Below are 17,552 nucleotides of genomic sequence, written 5' to 3'. Positions count from 1 at the left end.
GCTACAAACTTTACAGAGTCATTTAGACAGCCGTTAGCACATGATTCTCCTTATGGGGACCTGATATGTTTAATATGCTGCTGAGAATATAGCCCAGAAGAAGCATATAGTATAGCTTTTATTTTGGAAAGAGCCATTTCTCTGTAATAAACTCTCTTTTCCAAAGATGAGTGATTTCTCGATCAGATAGATTTATTATTTTATCTCCTTGTTGTTTCAGCAACATTAAATTTAAAAACTGTACTTTTGAGTTAAAATATATATTTATAATTTTAATAAATGACAAATTAAAAAGGCATGAACATTTTTTTGTATGGAAAAAATATCGAACCGTGACACCAAAGTATCGAACCAAACCGAACCGTGAATTTTGTGTATCGTTGCACCCCTTATATATATATATATATATATATATATATATATATATATATATTCATAGAATACATACTGTCAGTCAAACATGGTTTGCACTTTTCTGTATACTCAAAGAATAACCAGCATAGTTTTCAAAGAATTTTTAAGAAGGGCATTCCTCTAACAAGAGCAACACTTGTCCCCACAGCAATAGATCTTAATAGATTTTATTGTTGCAAGAGTGCAAGAGTTTATTGATTATTGTTGATTATTGGTGCAAGAGTTAATACAGTTTAATTCTATACATTCTTCAGATGTATAGAACAGGGGTGGGGAACTCCAGGCCTCAAGGGCCGGTGTCCTGCAGGTTTTAGATGTGTCCTTGATCCAACACAGCTGATTTAAATGGCTAAATGACCTCCTCAACATGTCTTGAAGTTCTACAGAGGCCTGGTAATAAACTAATCATTTGATTCAGGTGTGTTGACCCACGGTGATATCTAATACCTGCAGGGCACCGGCAGGGCTGGACTGGGACAAAAAATCGGCCCGGGCATTTTGACTAGAGACCGGCCCACCATTATTATAGGAAAAGCCATAAATCCTTTGAATGAAAACAAACGCTGTTGTGACAGTGATGTACACTGTCTTGTTGGTATATGTATGATGTCTATAGATTTTATAAAAACTGGTTGTAAGATTCAGATAATTACTTATTAAAAGTGTGATGTTTTAAATGAGAATAAGAAAGAAAAGTATTTCTTTGTGCCCCCTTTCCCTGTTAATGCCCTACCTGGCCCCCTGGCAAAACTTTGCTAAACCCGCCCCTGCACAGTTACCAGCTGTCAGCTAATAGAAAAGGATCCTGGTGTTATTTGTCTCTCAGAAACAGTTCATAACTTACCTTCAACTCATTCATGTCACCTAAAAGGTAAACCTGTTTCTCCATCACCTGTTCAGCTCTGATGATTCAGTAAGGACATCTCCTGGTCTCATCTTCATGTTTCCCTCTCACCAGGTAACCAAACTGATATCATGACCAGCAGCTTTTACAGCTGTGGCTCCAGCAAACATCAGCTGATACTAGAAATTAATATTAAATAAATTCTAACAACAGCTCATCAAGCTTAAACGTGCTGCTGTTGTTTACGCGACATCTGCCGGTTTCTTCTTTCGGGCGCAAAGTGGGCGATAAACAAACAAGAGAGAAAAGCCAATCAGCTGATCATTGATCAGTTTCTTGATTGAAGTAGTAACAGGAGAGGGAGGGGGAGAGAATGAGAGAAGAAGAGGCAGCTGTGCAGCATAAAGACACAGAATAAATCCAGCTTTGTGTCTTTTTCCATTCTAGCTGAAACACACAAACTGTGTTCATTCTCAGCTCAATACGAAACGCGTAATATTTTCTCTGAATACAGGACGATTCTGTTTTTTACGGGATGGTTGGCAACTCTACTAACTAGCCTTATGAATAAAGTTCACTATCAGTAACACCAATGCACCCACCCAGCAGTATAGAAACTCCGTCATGCTAGCTAGTGCGCAGTACAAGTTGTTGTAACTGACTGTAAAAAGTCAGCACAACAAAAATAAACTATACCTAAACTTGGTTTATATCTGACATCGGCCAGCATCTGGCCAATCCACCACCTTTCATTGTTTATACTGTTACAACAAAACAAAAACAAACAAAAAAACACCCATCAGCCCATAAAAATGAAAAATCACCATCAGCCCGGTATGCCCGATGGCCAGTCCAGCTCTGGGCACCGGCCCTTGAGGCCTGGAGTTCCCATACTACTGATATAGAAAAATGCCAGTCTGTAATCTTTAACAACCATGATAAACAACCAACTCCAAGATATCTTCTCTTTTTATTCTCAAATGCACTTTTCTGTTGCCTTGTCTTGTATTTTGTGTCTGTTATAGTACGCAATTTTAAAGAACAAGCACAATAATTTTTTGAAATTCATCTATATCTTTGACATAATGTACAGATGAAACAGCTTTCTTCCTTTGTCTGCATGCTATCCTCAGTGTTGGGAAGGTTACTTTTAAAATGTATTCCACTACAGATTACAGAATACATGCCCCAAATTGTATTTTGTAACGTATTCCGTTACGTTACTCAATGAGACTAACGTATTCTGAATACTTTGGATTACTTAATATATTATCATACTTTTTTACAACTACATGAATGTACTATTGCTGTGTGATTTATTACTATTACTGAAGGTTATTCGCCATACCAATACCAACTAGATTTTTTAATGTTAATATAAAATGAGTAACAGTAGGGTGGACATTAGGTAAGGCTGCACTTTTTGCAGCAATCTCGTATTGAAAACTATTCTGCACGTATATAAAACAGGTCCGTGGCTCCGAACAGTAGTAAAGGGACCTCTGGTTAATACGTCGGGTTCCGCGTCGGGCTCGGAGCCGAAAACTAGCTTTACTTTGTTGTCTGTGTCAACTTTGCTAGCGAGAGACAGAGAGAGGCGTTGAAAGGCTGCTCCAACGGAACTTATTGTTTCGGAGTGTGGGATTATAATATTATCTTATGCCATGTTATACCCCTAATTAAAGATTGTGAAATTATTATGTAGTTTTAGTTTGTAGTATTCTCCTGAATTAGAAGAAGGTGATAACTATTACAGTTACTAAACTGATTTGTATTACATTGGAATGCTGATTCAGTGTGAATGAATGATATTGTTTATGATGCAATATACTGCTGAGTTATAAGAAATACTGTTTTCAGAGAGTCAGGACCTTGCTTTTTCTGATAGTAGAGGAGACAGAGAGCACATTCCACGGGAGACTTCACCCCCACCGTTGTTGAAGGCAGACAAAATAGGGAGCCAAGGCCATAAGTCAGGCTTGCTAGGAGTTAGAAAGAATGTGAATGTTTAGGTTTTTACGACTAGGTGGGAGCCACTAGAGGCTATAAGAGTTTGAGTAATCCTCCACCAGTTTGAGATTTGCTGTGTCCCTCTGCATGCATGTCTCCCCATCCGGATGGTTTATACTCATAAAGTGTTGAATTGTATGGAATAAAAGATTGTTGATTGAGCATTTATACACTGAGTATTGTCCTTCCTTCAGCCCAAAGATCGAAAGAATTGGGAGGATTTAACAGGAGGAAAACATGAACACAGTGTACAGTCGAGTCTTAATAGCTTACTTACAACTGGGCTCGTCAGGCACTCTTTTTGGCTGAAGTGGTTATTATTATATTTACATGCTTCCAGCTCCCGTTTCTGCTCGGTGACAACTCATACTTTTCTACTATCCTTTTTCTCCCTCCCTCGCTCACAGACACATAACGGGTATGGCAGTCCATTCTCCCTGCAGCACGGACTACACTGTCCATGAGGCTACATTCTTTAGGGGTATGCCTGTAACACTCTGCCTATTGCCTTCATATTAAATAATTTTTTTAATATTTCTTCACGTCATTTTGAGACACGAGATTGAGACACAGACATTAGAGCCTCTTAATGCGTGTTGTGTTTGGGTTTCCACCGGCGTGGAATTGCAAAAAATAGAGAGGGCATAGCCTAACATATGAAACAGGAAAATACCGCCATGTAATCCATTTATTTCAACAAAGTAACTGTATTATAAATACCACCTTTTTAAATGGTAACTGTAGCGGAATACAGTTACTCATATTTTGTATTTTAAATATGTAACGATGGTACATGTATTACGTTACTCCCCAACACTGGCTATCCTGTCACTGAGCACTTGTTACAATGGGTGAATAGTTATAAGGTCTTAATAAATAGGCTTAAGTGTTCAGTGATGGACATATAGCATGTATGTATGTCAATTACTGAAGGTACCACAGTTGCGCAAATGCAGAATTAGGGTTTCTATTCAGTTCAAACCTACAAAGGTAAATTTATATAGGCCTGGATGAGAAACAATGTCCCCATTTAACCCAATGGAAAACAGCCAAAATGAAAATGTGGAATAATAAAAGGTAAAAGAAAGAGTCAAATAAATTGCATATCACAAGTAAAGATTCAGTAACAAGCATGTGACCAATAAAACACCATGTTGACCATGACCTCAGGAACTCGGTAGCTGTAAGTGATTGCAAAAACACACCATGACTTGTGACTTACACTTTATCTCAGAACATGAAATTCAGTGTAGTGTTTTGCCCATAGTACTAGTAAGCGACACATAGGAACACTTTCCTATTTACTTTGGCTAGCAGTTCAGCAACAAGTAGCTACTGGTGTTGATAATTAAATTTCTATCAGCATACAGATGAATTCTCTTATGAAGCAAAACAGTCGAATCACAAATCATGCTACATTAGCAATCTACAATTTCCAGTTAGCAATTAAGTAGTTACCCTATTATCAAATGTTCAGCTGTTTGAAGCTTCATGTAGTATTAAGTGCCGTTACATCTGTCAAAACTAAATAAATAAATAAATGAAAGTTATAATTAAATGCAAAAAATAAAGCAAAAAAACTTAAGCCTTACTCTGAACCATTAGATTTGTGGTGGGTACTACTTTTTCCCCCCATCTATAGTTTCATTTGGTAATTTCTACCAATATTTCTAAATAAACATGCATGTCCATAATGTTAAGTGTTACTAGCACTTTCAGTGTCCATAGTGTACCATCTGACACATACCAGTCTTTTTTTCCCTTATCTATCTCCTCCTCTTACATCCTGAGCTCCTTCTTTGCATGCCCCCTCAACTACCCACCCATCAGTGATAACACAACTTAGCCTTATTAAAAGGCTTTTTGGGGGGTTGGAGCTCAATCACCAGCTCACAGTTTATTACACATTCACACACACAGTGGCAGGCTTGCTCTCCACTAACCAGCACATTATTTGATCTTTTAGTCTCCTGATGAATGGGATCTCTTCCTTCAAATGATAAGCACTAGAAACCAGCCCTCTATCTTTCTCCTTGATGCTCTCCTCTGTTTTTATCCATTTCTTTCTTACGACATTCTCTGTCAGGTCTCTCTCTCTCTCTCTCTCTCTCTCTCTCTCTCTCTCTCTGACTCTTCTTTCATTTGGCTCTTTGTACCTTTCATTCTCTTTGAGTCCTTCCCTCCATCTTTCATGCAGATCACAATCGCCGTTATTATTTGAACCCTTAAATTTCTCCCCATCTCTGGCATGATGGATGTGTGTTGCATGCACAAACACTGCCCCCCTCTTTTCTCTCTACGGCACACACAAAAACACACACTCATACATGCTGACAGGCTTGCTTATCCATAATCTGTCCTTCTGCAGGGGATGAGATGTTTTGATCAAACAGTTGTTACATGGTGGTGGCGAAGCTACTTATAAATGCATTACACAGTGGTCATTTCCTTTTAACTGCACAAAACACATGCACTCACACTCTTAAACCCACACAATGCAACACAATGGTTTATCCAAAAAAAGAAGTTACCGACTCCTTTCTATTTTTCCAACAATGCTTCTTCAACGTGAAGGGACTTCTTTTAGTATAAATAAGTATAAATGCCTGTGAGAGTTTTAATAGTTTTTATGCAGCCTGCTAATTTGAAATGATCATTAGTGAAACTGAAATAAACATAAAAACATAAATGCATCTGACAGCGGAAAATGACCTGACTGCTGAACCCTTTTGGATATGCCAGTTAATGTGAGCAAATGGTGATTTCTATGCATTCTAGCCCATGTTATTGATTTAGAAATTGCATACAGATTGTTTATGTACTGGAAAATACTACCATAGCAACATTTTCTGTCATCAGTCTCAGTAATGTTGCTACTTTGAGACTGTTTTTTTATTTTAAAGAACACATACAAAAACAATTGTTTGTTAATATTTTTGCAGTATTTTTTGTTGCTTTGGAACATGTGGAAAATATCAAATGACTTAGGTTATCATTTTCTGAATCACTAATGTAAGCGTATTTGGTAAACTTTTCTAGTACTGGGTTGGACTCCTTATTTGTCCATACTGAAGTAAAAGCATCACACATTTGATGATTTGTTAGCTGTAAGTCCACAATGCAAATCTCCTATTTCACCACATCCCAATGATGCTCTATTGGACTGAGATTTGTAGACTACGGAGGCTATTTGAGCAAAGTAAACTCACTCTCATGTTCAAAAACCAGCTTCAGATGATGTGAGCTTTGCACTATGGCACACTGTCCTTCTGGAAACATTCATCGGAAAATGGGTATAAAGGGGTGGAGATGGTCATCAGCAATGTTCAGGTAGGCTGTATGGGTTCCCAAACTTATTTTGCTAGGCCCCACTTTGTTTTACAAGAAAAATGTTCAATGTGGGCGCCCGTGCTAGCAGTGTCCAAGCGGTTTTTTTTTTCCCTTTTCACACCGCACCCCCCCTGCAATGGCCCTGCCCCCTCCCCCCCCCCCTCCAGGGGGCGGGCTCCACACTTTGGGAAGCTCTGGGTTAAACAATGCTAAGGGGTCCAAAGTATGCAACAAAAAAAAATCCCCTACACCATTTGACCACCTCCACCAGCCTGTACCATTGATACATGAAAAGGTGGATTCATACTTTTATGTTTAGGTTTTATGTGTATGTCAAATTCTGACCCAACCAGTCTCAATGTCACACCAGAAATGAAACCCATGCAAGTTGCTCAGTTTTCTCAGTTTCCTGCAGAAGTGGCACCTGGTGTGGTCTTCTACTATTGCAGCCCTTCTGCTTTAAGGTTCAACAAGTCATTCATTCAGAGATGCTCTTCTGCATACCTTGATCATAACAAGGTGTTTTGTTTTGTTTTTCTTGTTAGCGTTACCTTCTTTTCTTTGCTCAAAGTTGTCTGGCCATTCTCCTCTGACCTCTGGCATCAACAAAGCATTTTTGTCTAGAGAACTGCCGCTCAAAAATACTTTCTCTTTTTCAGATGATTCTCTGTAAACCCTAGAGATGGTTGTGTGGGAAAATCCCAACAGATCAGCAGTTTCTAAAATACTCAGACCAGCTCCGTCTGACACCCTCAAAGTCACTTAAATTCCCTTTCTTCCCCCATTCTGTTTGAACTTCAGCACATCTTCTTGTCTGTTCAGGCCTACAGCTTTGTATGCATGTCTGAAAGACGACCTGATTGTGGCATATTTTACTTGTGTCCTGTTTGGACTATATCTTTGAAAGTGTTAATGTTATTTTGCCTTTTTGATACCTGCCCTTTATCAAGTAGATTTTACCTGGCACATTTTGTCAACCCCCATTATAACAAAATAAAATAAAACATTGAAGGCTGGTACAATAAGGGGCCTCAAACAGCCATTCATAGATCCATAAGGCACTTATCAATGAACAACAGTGTCACCAGCATACTAATGTAAAAGCTGCATCTCCTGCCCACTAAACACTAAGAGCACACAGCATTCTTCCACTATGTCCCTCCATCCCTTGCACTTCTCTTTCACACACATCATAAACAAACACCGTCTTACTCTGTGTTGCCCCATATTTCTCTTTCATCACACTCACACTAATCTTGAAAAAAATCCACCTTTTTCACTTGGTCTCTGTCTCACACCCATACAGTAAATAAAACCTTACACCCAACACAAACATATGCACATACACACAAACTCTGGCATCTGTCCTGCCCATAAATTCTCACTTAGCTGTCCACTACCTCTCTTTCTTGCACTCACAAGTATGGATTAAGTAAACAAGTAGAGGAGTCTCAAGAAAGCAAAAACAAAAAAACATGTGTGCGAGGTTAGATGGTACACGGTCTGCTAGCACTCTTTAGGCACTCGCACACTTTCTGCAACTGTGATAGAATACATTAACGTCACTGTTCCATTAAAGGGATCAGACACAAACATGTCTTCTATGATTGCTAAACATGTAATGTTGAAAAAAAAGAAGAGCTAAGCAGACCACTACAAGAGCCTTAACTTTCTGTAAACTGGTTTTCAAAAAAGACCCTATTAATAAAGTTGGCTTACAGTTTTTGAATTCACCCCAAAGATGTTGGATGTTTTCCATTTGTTTATGAACCTGGCTTCAGGCAAGGGGGATTTCTCATGTTGACACAAGAAACAGCCTGTTTAAAGTTAGAAGCTCCCTGGTGCTTAAAATTCGATTTTATGCTGCAGATTACTTTTTATTGGGAAAGATAAAACCATGAGGTCACACACATACAACTGACCATCCTGTTATGCACACACACCCTAATATTGTTAGCGTATTATTTTAAATAAGACACATATTTGATTGGATTGAATTTAAATTCAGTGTTACATACCATTATATTGTGTGTGTGTGTGTGTGTGTGTGTGTGTGTGTGTGTAAACACAAAAATGCCCAGAAAAGGGATGCAGAACATCTTTCTCTCTCTCTCTCATTCCACTGTCAGCACCATTCTGTCTCTATGTCACATGCAACATATACTTTCTCATCTGCGCGCATTCACTTCTTAGCTACATCACGCACGTGCACATTCTAGCTGACCAACATCATCACTGTCTGCCTTCTCCTGTGTTCATGCTGCAGGACCAGCACGCTGCCTCTATGTGTTTGCGTGTCTGTGGGTCTCTCTCACTCGATTTCCTTCCATCTCTCTCTCACACACACATAAATGCGCACTAACACGCGCCCTGACCTGCCAGCATCAGTAGCCTCGCGCAATGTCTGCTGAAACGGCGGAACAAACCAGTGGTGACACGTGTGCGCACAGCGCGCAGCTCCAGCAGCCCGAGCGTATCCATGCACACACGCGCGCGCACACACGCGCACACACAGTTAGTGAAGCTGCAGGTGCTTCTCAATCAACCCACAAAACGCAAACAACGCAACACACACACACACACACTTCCAGTGATCCAGAAAACTCAGAGCACATGAAGCAGAAATCATAAAGATTCAAAGTGTCTCCAGAACCCAACTGCTCATATTTCAGCCCCAATTTAAACAGCAGGAAATCGTGCTGCCCGTGCGCAAACACACACACGCGCGCGCACTTGCTAGTGCAAACACACGCACACAGCAATTTGTTTTGTCTTCCTACCTTCCTCGTGCATCCGCTGCAGACAGAAAGTAAGGTTCCGCCGCCAACCCGGCATGGTGATGAGGAAGAGAGGTCTGGATAATGAAGAGGATGATGGTGATAATAATGAAGAGGAATGATGATGAGGGGCAGTAGATCCTGTCCGGTGGAGGTGAGGGCAAGCAGTTAAGAGCAGCCACTGGCAATGTAGCGCTTTCCTCTTCCTTCTTGTTCTCTTCCCCCTTTCCTCTTCTTCTCCTACTTTCTCCTCTTATGTTTTCCCTCTTGTCTGACTGCCTGTAAACGGCGAGTAGCTGCAGCTCTCCCCGCAACGACCCCTCTGACAGTCCGTGTGACAGTCGGTCCCGCTGCGGCACCAGTGGTCTTTCTGTCTCTCTCTCTCTCTCATTCACTCTCACTCGGTTAATAGACTCCATTCACTCCTCGCTTTAGTTCTTTCCTTATCTACTCCAAATGTGTCCTTGCTGTCTCCCCCTTTCTTTAATTTCACTGCCATCCTCTTTCTCTTTCTTGTTTCTCTCTTACTTGTTACTTTTCATATCAAAGGATTGTTTTTCCCCTCTTTGTTCACAAATGAAAGAAAAAACATTCCCTCCTAGCAATTTACATAAAATAAATAAATGAAACAATAAAATAGAAAAGTGGCTTTGATCACCATTTACCAAGTACTTTTTCAGTTTACATATACCAAAGCTGTACACTTTTATCTATATTGAGACTTTATTTATGTAAATACACATCTAAGCTCACACTGACCCTTAAAAGGAGCAGATGCTGATAGTTCAGTCATTAACTCATTCTGTGACTCCAAATTTTAAATGTTAAACCCATGTAAATGAAGCAATTCAGGAATAGGGAACATCATATAAGTGGATATAAAAGGCAGAGTTGAATTTCACACTCTACGCTCACGCAGTAGGTTTAAGCTGTTGTAAATAGACTTATACTCCGGCTGAAATGGGGTGGAGCTACAGTATGCTGATAATTATGTGGTTTTTTGGCAACCATGGAGAGAAGTTGTGCTTCTCCTCTGCATCTGAATTTAAATCCCCTTCTCTACATGAAACAAGTATGTTCCATTTGCAAGACCATATGAATAAAACAAATCAGCAGCAGTCTGACTCAGCAACTGCATTAATGTGGAAAAACAGTAGCAGAACACAAATGCCTTTTCCACATTACTGCACTTAATTCTCTTCTCCTTTTAGAGAAAACGTCAAATTGCTGTTTACCGACTCCTGACATTTATGAAGTTCAAAAACATATAAATTGTAGAGAAAAACATTTTTGAAAACAAAATGAATTTGGTAGTGATAAAATATGAAAACCATACATAGAAAAACAAATGCCTGATAAAAATCAAATTAACCCTCTCAGGCTCAAATTAAGTTTTTGTTGCTAATGCACAAAAGAATACCTGCAGTGGTACTTCTGAGTAAAAAAAACCTCATAAAATATGTATGTGGGGTAATCAGGTTGTTAGCTTTTACTTGTTGCAAATCTGCAATGCCTGCCTTGAGAGGGTTAAGACCAAACTGTATGAGTTAAAAATTAGAATGACATTAATTTCAACATAACACGTAACTACAGCTAACATTGTCTGTAAGTCATTGTGTAAAAGTGCCATCACGAGAAATAGCCAGGACAGTGGGTTATTATGTTCTTAAATGAACTCTGGGGTGTGGATTACATAAAGGGAACACTAAGTAAAGAAAAAACTGTCATCTGCATTAAATTGGTTCATTTTAAATGGGCTGTACTGGTCATTCCCAAATGAGCTCAACAGCAAATGTTTGCCAATACTGTTTCAAAAGTTTTTCATGCAGTTATAATGCATTAGCTTAATAACCCAAGTTTACACCACCACGTTGGTAGGCAAGATAGTATAATTTCTAAAACCAGGAAACCATCAGTTTTGTTTTTCTAATAAAACAAATTAGGACTAATTAGAACTTTACTGGACTAAGTCATGTTTTCTAATCTTGCTTTTGCTTTTTTCGATTTTCATGTTTTCTTCCTTTTGTTTTTTGTAATGTCAATGTGTTTATCACATATTCTACTTTAGGAGATGCTGGTAAGCCTTTGAGCAATGTAGCACAGCTTCTAAAACTTCCACAAAATCCCAATTCAAAAGCACGAGAGTTGCACTTCAGAATTTTATGGAATCTACAAACTGGCAAGCATCACTACGCAGCTACATCCCATTGTGACTGACCAGGCATGATGAGGTCAAAAAGTAAGCTCCATTTGATCTTCTTTCTCAAGCTCTGTCACGCGTCTCTGTCTGTCAACTTTCACGTATACGAGCTAATGTGAGTGCCTTTGGTAGCTGTCCGAATCGGAGCGATTTTATTCTTTTTTGAATGATTTTCGTGTCTGGCCTCTATGTGCAACAGTCGAAGTTTAACAGAGTAGTTTAGGAACATATACAGTGTTCATCAGAGAAGCATTCTTCTACTTTTTTTGGTGAGTGCTGTAACTAATTGTTATGTTGAGATTATACATCTGGTAATTTTAGGTAAATAAATTCCATAGTTAGCTGCTAATTTTGTAACATGTTTTCTCACTTTTCTGAATTGTGCTCTATTGGGAATTCACGTATTTTGCATTTTATACTAAGTGATTCTGAGAGACAAAGATATTGGACACAAATTCAGGCTGACTCTACAAAAGTGCACACCACGCTTTTAGAGCAGCATTTGAAGGAGCATTTAGCATCAGCTGTTTGTTAATTATCTTGAGATATTACCACTTGGTGGCACTGTAACCACACAACAAGCCAACAAATACAGAAATCGATATAAGTAACACAACAAAGCAACATCTGGTGATAAACATCGGGGAACACTAAACTCCGTGCAACCAGACATTCCTTTGGGGTTTCTATTTAACGTGCTGCAAAGTCAGTGTCTTATTTTTTACAGTATTTTGCTAAATTATGATGTTAGAACTTTCCTTTTCTATAACTCTACTGTCACTGTTTACTAAAGCAGTCCCAGTGGGACTTCAGTGTACATCAGTCTGACCATACACAAAAGGGTAGAACATTAATTTCTCACTTTTTTGATGAAGGTGTTCACCATTACAAACTGAACAACGAGCAAAACTGAATATGTGCTTTCAGTAGTTAAACTTGTGGTTTTATGGAATTTATTCTAAAATGTTAAATGACACACACTGTCAAGCACAATATCAACCCAATATTGCATTTGTCCTTGAATGTATCACAGTGTCTCAAAGAAAAAGACATCACAGCTCACTTCTGATATGACATCATGTACTTAATAGTTACAAAGAGCTGCAAGGTTGAGCTGGCAGTTTTGTTCCTGACTTTTTTTTAAAAATTTAATAAAAAGAACATATACTTGCAAGAAGGACTTAGATATGCAAACAGAATAACTTACCTTTCACAATATGACACCTGGGATGGGCTCCATTGAAAATGATGTTACTTCTCTGCTTCTGTAAGGCAAGGATGAACAGGATTATCAATTCACAAAATCTGGCAGATGAAGGATAAACAGATCAAATTCAAATTGGCAAGAATTTACAAACCATGAAAGCTTTACATTGGTTACAACATTTGACTACAGACAGGCAAACAATCACCAGTCTATTATGGGTCAAAAGTCAATTAATAGAGTTTTATTCACAAGTTCATGTAAGTAAGTAAGTTAGTAAGAAAGTAAGTAAGAAAGACTGACCAGATTTGATGGACTTTTGTCAGCAATGTATATAGATGCAGTCTCAGAAATTTGGTTTGGTTTTCCTATGGATCACTTACACGTAGGCCTATGTATTAAACTAGTTTTAAATTACCACTCTAGCAGAAGTCATGTTAAACAAATGTCATATTTTGACCCGTCACTCTTGCTAAACCTTCATTATCTCTTTCTTCATCTTTTTTCACTTATTCTGACAGCAAGGCTTGCTTTCTTTCAGCAAGGAGAGTTTCCACAGTTTCACAGTCCAGCAGTGTGTAGCTCAGACTACACTTGTTACGGCCTGAAAAGGCCACTACTTACTGACTGGGATAAATTGTTGTACAATCAATGTGTCTGAAGAATGAGGTGATTTTTGAGTGTGCCTGAAACACAACGCTCAAAGTGAAAAGGACACTGTGGATTAAGCTGAGGGTTGTTTGGTAGAAGAGTGCGACCTCTTGTGGTTAGTCAGTAGTGATGCAGTGCAATTTGTCCATCTGCAATACTGTGTAATGTAAGTGAAGTCACTGATCCATGTATTACCTGCTACACAAAGTGCTGACTTAATCAAATTAACAGAATGCACATGCGCACTCTCTAAAACAACTTCTCCTTGCCGCAGTGTTGACTCTCAACACATTTCCTACACATTCTCACCTACAGCTCAATCTCTCTCTGTTTCTATAACTCTTAGATAACAATAGCCCAGCAGAGGATATGCCTTCACTTCCCTAATGACAGACTTTACAGAAAGGGCATTTTTAAAGTGGGCACCTTTGCTGAGCAGTGCTTAAATGCCAACACACTCCCTGCTTTCTCTAACATACATAAATGATGTTATCTATGTTTAAAAGGAAAATTGAAGAGGTTGGAATGTAAAACCAATAAGAACAGCAATTGGTCTATTAATCCAATGTGTACAATGAAATAACCTGCTGACATAATACAGAAAATAAGGCATATAACAACAGTGAAGTTGATAATGTGCAGGTCAGCAGAACTTTTGACATTAACACAACTACAGCAGAGATGCAGTGTGGGCAAAATGTACAAAGCAGGATTAGGCTGGTTTGTGTAAATCACAGCTGCCATACTGTGATAAGGTGGAATAGTCCCGAAACGAAAAGAATAAAAATATTCTTTATTTTGGCAAAGCCTATCTACATGGATTGCAGGTTCTGAAAGTACTTTAAATCAGAAACTCTATCATCTCTCATTATGGAAATCTGAAATCAATTGATTTACACATAAGCAGGTTTTCTTTCCAGGGTTTTAATTTGCCTTTGCAAAGGGATCAAACAACAATTTAGAGTGCAGCAGCAGTCTGCGTGGGTTTAGACAAAGAATAATAACATGCACAGAATAATTTATTGACACAAGTTATCTACCTGGCGTGGTCACAGAGCAGAGTCAGAACATTCTGTGCAAAAGATAACTTGTACAGTTGAGCATATCTTATATTAAAAGATTATATGGAGACAAAACATGATACTATGGAAGTTTCTTTTCAGTTAGGTCACCTTGGCACCGAGAAGAGCATAATCTTATCATTTTCCATTATTCTCCTCCTTTTTTGATCATTCATTGATCACACAAGTGCATTTACACATATGGCACAAACAACAGACATAAAAATCTAGACAGGTTTATTCTAGGTCATTGCTGTGTGTCATAGAGAAGCATGTTGCTGTTTTTACGTGGAATAGGCATCGTAAGAATGTAACAATGGTTATGAGAAACAAAGTAGAGACAAAACATCAATAAATAGTATAGGAGTACTCTACTCCTTACTGGATTATAAGTAGGGACCCAGTCAGGAGTAGAGTACAATTCAGGCTTTCACTCGGAATCAGGTGTGACTCACTGGAACCAACCGAGCTAAGAGAGAACCATCAATCAAGCTCAGATGAGATCCTCATTCTGCATCTTGTCTTTCATACATAGTGGTGTCTGCTTTTTTCCAGACTTAGGTATGCATATATAAGACATATCAAGACATTAATCACTTAGTTCATCCATAACACACACAGGTAAATCATTCTATCACACCTTGCTGCTCTGTCGCAATAAAGTCGTACCTAAACACAGGTCATTCCTCACACACAACGACCAGATTTTGATACATCAAAAATGTTCAAGTGTGTGTGTCTGTTAGCTGCACATTTATGTTCTCACTCAAACAAACTTGTTATAGTAAAGCAAAGAGTTTGTAGCACTGTTTCTCAAAGTCCCCATCTTCTCCCATAGAGGTATAAGAATAAGGGTACAATTGCTCTCAATGGGTGTGCGTGCATTTTGTAATTAGTTTGTCTAGCTATTTGTGGTTTAACTTTGCTGTTTTCAGTTAGTCTGTAAATGCTTTGTTTTTGTGTTTTTTTTAACGATTATGCTATGGAGGGCACACACAGGCAAAATTTAAAGAAACTCAGTATAGGTATTACAATTAAAATACTGAACCTTTGGAAAGTGGCTGTCTCATAGTCTTGTAGACATCTAAACTCTCAGTAAACATGTGCATCAAACCCTCATCATGTAAGCTGTGATAACAGATTTTCTTTCTTTCTTTTTTTTTTTTTACCAGATTAACATATATCAAAACTATGAATATATCCTCTATAAGTTATTTAGTTTAGTTTTAGTAAAAGCTAACTACCCTAGTGTGTGTGGTTGATCTTTTTTTTGCCTCCTAAATAGGTCACTTATCTTATCAGCTGTGAGTCTACATTGATAAGACAATAATAGTTGACTGGGTACAAAAATATCTATATATCTATATAAATATCTAGGCTATATGCTATCATCTGTGTGTGCTGTGGGTGTGGTGCTATCAACTTAAGGAGTCACCTGAGGCAGAGTAGGTTTGAGTTTGTCCTGCGCCTCCCCCCAGCTTTGGCATCCTTGTAATCAACAGTGTTGTCTGTGTTGGAGCAGTCTTTAGCTCAGATATTTGGGTCAAATCATTCTGTTTTCTTCTCCAGCCAGGAGCTTGATGCTTGGTTAGGGCTGCCATGTGGAGGGTTTTTTTTTTTTTTCATTTTCTCCTTTTCCTTCTGTTAGACTTTGAGGTTGATCTTAACATGAACAACATGATGCCTGACCTCCTCTAGTTGGCCTCTTTCCAAGAAATACAACTAATCTTTGTGGCCATCTCCCCTCAGAGATTATGAAAAAACTGTTTCTCACGTGGGTTTCTGAGGAAGTAATCTCATTGCTCAGGTCTACAGGGCGGTCAGTCGTAATGTCTGTAGTGAACACTAAACTCGGTTGAATATAACATTTTTGGTGAGACTCATCATCCCTTTTTTTGCATGGAGTCAATTGGAGCCCTCCACTTCAACCATATGAGGGACAGCTGAAGGGTCTCCACATCGCTGTTGGGTGTGCTGGGCTATGGTACAAAAGGCAAAGGTAGGTCAGGGAGGTTTCTGATAAATCAGCTTGTTGAGGGAAAACTCCCTGTGGTCAATTATCAGTCAGTAGAAGGATCTACCGGTGTGGCTCCATGCCATCTCTGTTGGTAGTGGTGGAGGTCAAGCAGGTGTAGCCACTGGAAGGGTTTGACATACTGAGGCTCTAAGGATAAAAACAAGAATTGTTGTGAGTGGATTTATCTCTTTTATCATTTTCCTTTTATAATTATTATTATTTATTATTATTTAATTATTATTATTTTTTCACCTCGTCAGGCCAGGACTCTACAGTATATTTAAACCTACAGGCCAGTGGACACACATTCAAGGATGAGGATGTACACATTCTGGACAGGGAGGAACGCCAGTTTGAGCGAGGAGTAGAGGAGGGCATCTAAGTCAAAAGGGAAAGACCATCTTTGAATCGAGGAGGGGTCCTAAGGGTACACCTTTTGCCATCTTACAATGCTGTGATTGCAGCCATTCCCCATCTCTCTGTGAATAGTACTCATGGCCATTGATCAGTGGGCTTTGATCAATGAACTTTGATCAGTGGTTGTTAATCAATGGTCATGCAAATTTGCATATTTATGATCAAGGAACTGACCTACCAGCCCATTGTTCCTTCAGTGGGCTGGTTTCAGTCATTATGCAAATGTACTGTTTACAAGATTGGGGAAACCTGCAGTCAGCTGAGACTGAAGAAGTCCCTTGGATGAGTGACGATACGTTTCTCCCACTGAAAACGCTGCATCCAGATGAACAGAATCAAACTTTGGGGATATTATTGTTATTATTATTATTATTATTATTATTATTATTATTATTATTATTATTATTATAATAACTCTTATTATTTCTCCTAAACGTTTTCCTCTGTCTTTTTTCTGAAATTGCATTGTGGGTCACACTTCCACATGCTTTCGGGCAACTTTGCATTTAATTATAATCATCTCTGTTATTCTGCAATCTATTTTGTCTTAGCTGACTCATGTATGCTCCGTGTTTCTCTTTGTCAAAACCCCCACCCCCAGTATTTAGCTGTACCTGTGTAGAGGTG

At 38.7% G+C, this 17,552-nt stretch overlaps 1 protein-coding gene across 2 annotated transcripts in view; it reads right to left on the bottom strand.

Moving 5' to 3' along the window:
* grip2b (glutamate receptor interacting protein 2b) overlaps nt 1–9,896 on the bottom strand; it is a 264,699-nt gene extending 254,803 nt beyond the window's left edge. Inside the window, exon 1 of one of the 2 annotated variants that reach the window (XM_085161249.1) lies at nt 9,379–9,896. In XM_085161249.1, the coding sequence (XP_085017375.1) occupies nt 9,379–9,433 (55 nt within the window). In that variant the 5' untranslated portion in view covers nt 9,434–9,896. The remainder of the gene's footprint in view (nt 1–9,378) is intronic. The other variant, XM_085161245.1, reaches the window with a different exon arrangement.
* Nucleotides 9,897–17,552: the final 7,656 nt, after the last annotated feature.

The sequence above is a fragment of the Neolamprologus multifasciatus genome, chromosome 5 (genome assembly GCF_963576455.1).
Source record: "Neolamprologus multifasciatus chromosome 5, fNeoMul1.2, whole genome shotgun sequence".
In the NCBI taxonomy this organism is placed as follows: domain Eukaryota; kingdom Metazoa; phylum Chordata; class Actinopteri; order Cichliformes; family Cichlidae; genus Neolamprologus; species Neolamprologus multifasciatus.
This window is presented reverse-complemented; position numbering and strand designations above follow the sequence as displayed.